Below are 7,395 nucleotides of genomic sequence, written 5' to 3'. Positions count from 1 at the left end.
GGGGGGGGTTGTTGGGTTAGTCGTACGGTCCACACGCCATCATGCAAACATGCCATAATATGAAAACCCATTTGCAGGCGGCTAGTCACGAGACAGAGCTAATCCAATATTTCATAACGAGCTACTTGTACTAGCGAGCTAACTCAACTAGTCAACGACAACTGCTCAATGGCCAATGCAACAAAAGACTCATTGAAAAATGACCTCTTTCCACTCCAACTTGGTCTGCATAACAATAAACAATGCCGTCCAACTCAAGGACGTCGGTCGACTCACATACTCAAGACAACGAAATGGGGAATATTTACATACATTCAAGGCTCGTTCTTTCGCTCCTAGATCTTGGTGGTGCTGTCTCACTGACCCAGCCGCCGTAAATAAGAAACCCATTGATGTCTTGGGTAGGCACCCTGTTAAGATCTGGTTGCGATTCATAGGGACGGACTCACGCTACTGTATCTCCAAATACGTACCATGTACGGTGGTTCTGAACTGAACCAGACGACAAGAGGCTTCTTGAGCCGCCTTGAGCCATTGCTATCAAGGCGTAGGATAATAACTGTTGTTTTAATGACTTTCTTGCGTCTTTGTAATTGCTCAACGTTCATGTGAGTCCCCCGCGTTGCATGGAGTTGTTCTCCCGGTGCTGAAAATCTTCTCCTCTCCTTTCAGCATTCATGTTGGATTAAACATAGCTCCCATTTGACTGTATAAGGCCATGCAGCCATAACTTCTAGTTTTTGCTCATTCTTCAAGGACCTCTGCATTGTGTTAGCATTTTCATTTCCTAACCGCCCCCCCCCCCTCCCCCCAAATTCTGCCAACCCAATGTACGGTGCACCACACCAAGATAAACGGCTCTCCTGGTCAATGCAATCAATTTAGTGTTTACACTAGAGCGAGCACTTGCCGCTAAACATCCCAACGAAGGCCAGTGGCGTTAAGAAGTCCAAATAACGGCCTTCCATTAGTTAAGATAGGGGACGGACAACTCAACAGCCCCAAGACAAAAGACTTCAAGTCCCCTTTCGCTTTTACTCTCCCCTGGTCTTGAATATCTTGTTTACCCCATTCAGCCTTTGACGGTTGCTTTTGTATTAGAGTCGTAAAATGAACAAGGAATCAGATCATAACGATCCCCCGATTCCACAAATCCACGAGATGGTACCATTGGTTGGGTTGGTATTCATTCCTCTTCCATCCCATGCTTCTACATGTACAATATTTACGGCTTTGGTCGGCCTTGGGAGTGTAATGAAGAAACCCCCCACGACCATTCGTTGTTGAAGCCATTGTTCAAAGAAACCCGTATGAGCACGATATCGTGAGGGTGAGCTTAAGAGAATACCATTTTATTTGAATACGGCTTATTCTACACTCTAGTCTGATTTCACAGCAGGACTCTTCTCTTTTTATGACCACTGCATTTCAAACTATTTTAGAATGTCGCAGAGGATGGGATGCTGGGCACTATCATGAGTTGGAGTTTCTTTTTGTCACGACTGAGAGAGAAAGAGAAAGAGAGAGAGACAAGGCCATCTCATAGATTGATATTGCACAATAGGCACTCGGAGGCAGGTCATTGTCATAGGCTATTCTCATGGACGCGATGTCTCCATTCACGACTAGTTCGTTTCTTCCTCTACTTCTTACTATTGTTATTATTTGAACTTGCCTCCCCGTCAAGTCCATCGTCCTTGGCGTGCCATTCAAATTCATTTCCTCTTCGGAAAGTTAAATAACTTTCACCTTTTTCGGCCCTTTCATGGGCGTGCATAGTGTGTGTGTGTGTGTGCCATTCTGTCTCCGGCTCCGGCTATTTCCAGTGCGGTGTGGGACTCACTTCTGTTCGTTCGTTCGTTGGTTCATTCGTTCGTTTCAGGAGACACATTCAGCTTATTTCCCCAGGGACACTTACATTTGGGGGAGGGGGGCATTTTTTCCCGGGTAGCCGACAACCAGTAATGTTCTAATACCAGTGCGAGGAGGGATGGGATGGGAAACGAGCCGCAAGAATGGATCAACTACAAGAACCACGTCACATTCATCGATCATGCCAGGTGCTCACCCTCTATCCACTTACTGTCAAGCACGACTCCATTGGGAAAGTGAGACTGAGTGAAGTAGGTTTTTTTGCTCAAATTCGCCAACCACTTTGGCTAAAACCATATGCAAACGACAACGCTTTCTTGCCGTCCTGACGGTGAAGGTTTGCTAAAAGTTGATCAAATTCGATGGCACACTTGATTGGCAATGGAAGGGAAGAGAGAGTTGCAGAGAAGGAGAGAAGGAGGGGAAGGGGAAGGGGGGGGGCAGATATCAACCGGTGAGTTTGACTTGAAAGGATTTATGGAAAACTTTCTTCTTTCATACGAGGATTGAAAAAAGGGCAAAAAACATCATGTTGGTCATGATTGATGATGGCTTAGATTGAGTCGAATGAATGCAACCAATGGGGCAAAACGAGAATTTCATGCATGTCGAAGCCAATGGAGAGCCAAGGGAAGAGGAGAGCATCCTTGTAAGAAAAGGGAATTGTGGTGCAAGTCTTTGGAAAAAGGCAAGTGGATCCTGATTCCTAATTCCAATGCGTTACCATCAAAAATGTCTTTCATAAATTCTATTTGAGGCCAAGATATGTGTTGATAAGAACCTAGGAGCTTTGATGTGTACATACTGTAGTATACAAAAATGTTTTTTTTTCTTTAAAGAGTGGAGAAACATCCACGAGGGTTTATTATTACCATGAGCAAAAAGTGCGTTTACGGCCAAGCAAGAATTTTCCTTTTTCCACTACAATGGAACGTGCATTTGTGTGATCCAATGTCGAAAAAAGGGATATCTGGTCGGAACATTTAGAACACATTTCGACCATTCTAAAAGGTCGGGAAACCTGGCAAGGAAATGACCTCATCACAATCTTCCACCATCATCTAGATTTACAGACAAAAAATCCCTCTCCCTTCAGGCTCAGGCTCACCCCCATCAAAAAATTATATGCCCCCATAAAAATGTATTTTTCTTTTCTCGCTCAGAATTTATCGCACCGATACAAAAAATTCTCATAAAAACACGAGCCAAGCCAGATGTAAGGCCGCACATGGTTTGGGGTATCCTCATGAGATGGCTGATGGTAGAGGCTTAGGGAAGCAACCATATTACAGGTATTGTGGTGGTCAGTGGGGTCATTTTCATATCCACTAGGATTTATACTCCCCAATACGGCAAATGGCCAATTTAATCCATGCATAAACAACAGACCTTCCTTCACTCTTGGCTGAAAACGAGGCTGGATGAGGCTGGAATCCGGTGGAACGGAATATTGGACAATGACCACCACCACCCATTATCATGACCCCTCAGTTCATTCGTCTCCTTCTCTGTGGATTTGTTGTAAGCACAGTTGTTGTCGTTGCATTCATTCGTATTAATGATTCGTACATGAACGCGTCTTGGACGGCATAAATGTCATTTACGACCACTCTACGTACAGGGTGGGCCAAATGATCCGATTTGGGCGTTCGCGCTCACTAAATGGCCCTCCTTCTTAGTCAATGCCCCAAGGAGAAAGAAAGAACGTCGTCAAGGTTTGACTTGGGAGGGGAACGGAGTTCCAATTAGAACCTGTTTGCGTGCCAGGGACAGAGAGCATTGGACATCCTGTGCGGAACGAAATGAAGAGCGTCAGGGTGGGCGTGTGCATGTACCCGAGAGTGGTATGTGAGAGTGAGAGCGAGTGTGTAAACTGTGTTTGTGTCTGTCCAAGCATGGTCACGATGGAATGATCCCATGAGTTATGACATGGGCTTTTGAGCTGAATGTATGTACATTCCACAAGCCCCCCATCAACATATGACCAAGATATTCACCACATTTATCTCAGCTTTGAGTCTACATACATATGGTGGTACGTTTCTAGCACTGAATGATCAAGTGCCATTCGTTCATACATGCTAGAACATACGTATTTATATAGCCATGGTTTTGTTTTGGCGAACGTATCTGGTGTGCTGTCCATAAAGTGTTTTGAAAGCTTTCCGCTCGTATTGGAGTGGCGGAAAATTGATCATTACTAATTCATAGCGCAATGATCGAGGGACCTGGTCGATGGCTTGTTCCCTCTTCAGGGTCCTCATCATTCACCCAAGTCCTTTAATGAAACTCGGGGAGGACGGGGACAGAGAGCAGGGTCGATATCTTTACAAGTAAAGACAGACCACCCCATCGACTTCTTTGCATGCATGGAAATGTATGTGAAGCAGTGGTGGTTGCGGTGGAAAACATATTTCGCTTACATTTGCCTGATATTAGACAAAGCCAGGAAATTCATCGGCATTCCAACGAGCTAGACGAAGGCATGTATGTACATAATCGCGTCGCACATTGGTCGGTTCCCAGGGCTTTAGCTTTGGCTCGTGATCCAAGCTCCTGAAGCCCGTACCCACACTCACCATATCCTTCCCAGTCTTTTGCTTGTAACCAACTAACTAACCAACCAACCAACCAACCAACCAATTCAGAAACCATCCGAAAAGCTGCCGCTTGTCTTGAGTCAGGAAGTCCGTGGCTAGTCCATTCTTCCTTGGCTCTACCTATACTGGTTGTATCAAAACACTGACTGGCCTGAGGACACTCGAGAAGCATTGGCCTGGGTGGGTACTGGGTACCCTCACAGACTGAGAAAGTCAAGGAGAATGTATTCCATTTCAAGAAGTTTTCGCTCGAATAATTTGAAGACTTGAGGTTTCTGACAAGATATGGAAAGCTCGACGGGAATATTATCTTTCCACTCCCCACCCCACAGCATTACAGTGCATGTTCTCTACTACACTCTACGTACATAGCGTACGTACATGTATACGTGTTCTAACCAGACCAAGGCGTACAATAAACGGTTCTGTGGGTTTACCAAACGTCGTAAAAGAGTAGGACTCGTATTAAATTGTAAAAAGTAGGTTTCCCTGGCCCGGCTTTTTATTTGCACTAGTTCACTCCCACTTCCCGTTCTGCAATCCAACTTTTGCCACTTGGGTCCCTTTTCATCGTACCCATGGCTTGAACAGGCATTGCGTTATGATCAGTTCATTTCCATGAACCAAATAGAAAATACTGAAAGCTGGATCATGAAAATCCTGTTAATTTGAAAGGAGTCCGTAGTCGGGAGGAGGTTGGAAAGTTTCAAATCTGAGGTGGGGAGGTGGAGGAAAGGGAAGAAAGTTTGACGAAACAGAGAGGTTTTCATGAGGACAAGGGAGGAACGAACCCACCACTACCCTGTGTTATGCTAAATAGTCAGGCATCACCATCAGCACCACTATAACTCCTACGAATACTGCTCCTACCGCCACAAGTTTAACTCGTATTGTTCCTTTGACGGAAGGAGGAACGGACGACCCAATTGGAGACTTGGGGGAGGGAAGGATGGAAGGCTGGAAGGCTGGAAGGAGCCAGATGGTACTGGAAAGAAACGGGTTTCGCATTCATGAAGACAATTCCAAAGTGGACGGGGAGAAGAAAAAAGTGGAACAAGTTTGGGAATTCTAATTCTCGGCTGGCTCGCACATACGACATATATATACTGATGAGGATCAAGAATGAGGCAAGACACTCCCCCCTCCCCCTTTTTCCGTCTCATGGCTCCTCTGTTCAAGAGATTGGTCCCCAGTTTCGTGTCTATTCCGTGATGGAATCTATGATTTAAGCGTATGTAGATCAGAGGAGACAGAGGAACTTCTGGGTTCCACCATTTTTGGCGCATATGTTCACGCAGGAAACAAGACAGAGAGGGAGAGAGCGACCCTGTGTGAACAAAATACCGCAATAGCGATGGACTGTGAATATTTAAGTCTAATATCAGCTTGACTCGAGCCATCTCCCCTGGATACTGGTGGTGTGTGTGTGGATGGGTGGTGAAACTGTCCCCTTGACAGTCCAGAATGGATGGCCCGAAGAAGGCTCAATGGCCTTCCCCCGGTCGGAGGAAGACCAGGCGACGAACTGCTCAGTGATGAAAAGGAACCAGAATTTTCCACATTGTCAAAAAGGTCAAGCGTTTCCTTTGGAATTGACTCGGTTGCAGCAAGTTTGTTCTGTAGTATCATGGAGTAGTCCACTCTCCGCTTAAACACTTGAACACTTGCGGTTCTGGCGGACAATCCCGCTTGGAACAGATGAAGATTGTCTCGGGAACAGGAAAGGAACATCTGTTATGACGGCCACGACAAATTGGATCTTTTACAACCCACCTACGGCGGCACAAGTGTGATTCAAAAGCTACATAGCACTCCCCAACTGCCATGAAGAAAATAACCAAAATTTCTTACTGTCGGATTGGTTCGCTCTTTGGTCGGTCAATAGTGGGTCATTTTTTTTTCGTTGGGAATGGTTTTGAGACCATGAACCAACGCCCATGCCCTTTTTTATGACATGCAAAATGTGAAGTTATGGGAGCAAATATTTGACTGCAGTATGGCAATATACTTTCGGAGCCTCTATTTCCCGACTTTTCGATTCGACAACCCCGCGATGGCCATTTCCATGTGCGAAAGGTCCATTCCGCCCTTTCCCCACTGATTGTCCCTCGGCTGACGAATAACCACCAAACCATTGCTTGCCAGGCTCACGGCCTGAATGAATACACTGTAGTGCGTACTAGTTCGTTCATACACTCACTTGCATAGAGTAGTCTGCTTTATGTGAAAGGAAAAGGCACTGAAATGGAACAAATGTATAATTCAAAGCCCCTTGAAAGAGAGCCCCCATACCTGTGGCTCTCCCAGTGCTTTTGAGGTCAGCGGAGAAGAATTTTGATTACTATGGTCGGTGACCCATTTAGTCATTTCTCTCGTCTTCATGGCAAGGAATATGCAAACAAAACCAGGATTAGGGCTCACCCTCTGAAATGAAGGTGTGGTGGACGCAGTTGCTTCGTGCATTAAAGCGCTCTATTCTAATATAAATGACGATTACTTACTCCAACTCACACCTCAATTTCTTACCTACAATTGTTGTGCAGCAATATCGTCAGATATTCTACTAGACGGTATTAATGTGTTTTCTATAGCTTATCTGTGTATTCTCTATTCGTCTCTTTCAGCCAATGCCAAGCCGCTTACCTTCGACGAAGTTTACAATCAGTCCAGTCCAACGAACTGCACCGTGTACTGTGGGGGTATCGCCAATGGATTGTCCGAAGAGCTTTTGCAGAAAACCTTTGCACATTTTGGATGCATTCAGGAGATCAGGATCTTCAAGGACAAGGGTTACGCCTTCATTCGGTGAGTGATGACACGCGAAATTGATCGATCAAAGACGTATCATTTTGAACGAGAAACACATATATCAATGGGAAAACAAAAACCAACGGCACATGGACCGGTCGGTTTTCGGAAGGGC

At 45.4% G+C, this 7,395-nt stretch overlaps 1 protein-coding gene across 1 annotated transcript in view; it reads left to right on the top strand.

Annotated features, from left to right (window-relative positions):
- Positions 1–7,395, top strand: part of LOC131880330 (cytotoxic granule associated RNA binding protein TIA1-like) — an 81,547-nt gene that overhangs the window by 64,274 nt on the left and 9,878 nt on the right. Inside the window, exon 4 of the mRNA XM_059226933.1 lies at positions 7,097–7,277. Coding sequence (XP_059082916.1) covers positions 7,097–7,277 — 181 coding nt within the window. The remainder of the gene's footprint in view (positions 1–7,096; positions 7,278–7,395) is intronic.

The sequence above is a fragment of the Tigriopus californicus genome, chromosome 5 (assembly GCF_007210705.1).
Source record: "Tigriopus californicus strain San Diego chromosome 5, Tcal_SD_v2.1, whole genome shotgun sequence".
Taxonomy (NCBI): domain Eukaryota; kingdom Metazoa; phylum Arthropoda; class Copepoda; order Harpacticoida; family Harpacticidae; genus Tigriopus; species Tigriopus californicus.
This window is presented reverse-complemented; position numbering and strand designations above follow the sequence as displayed.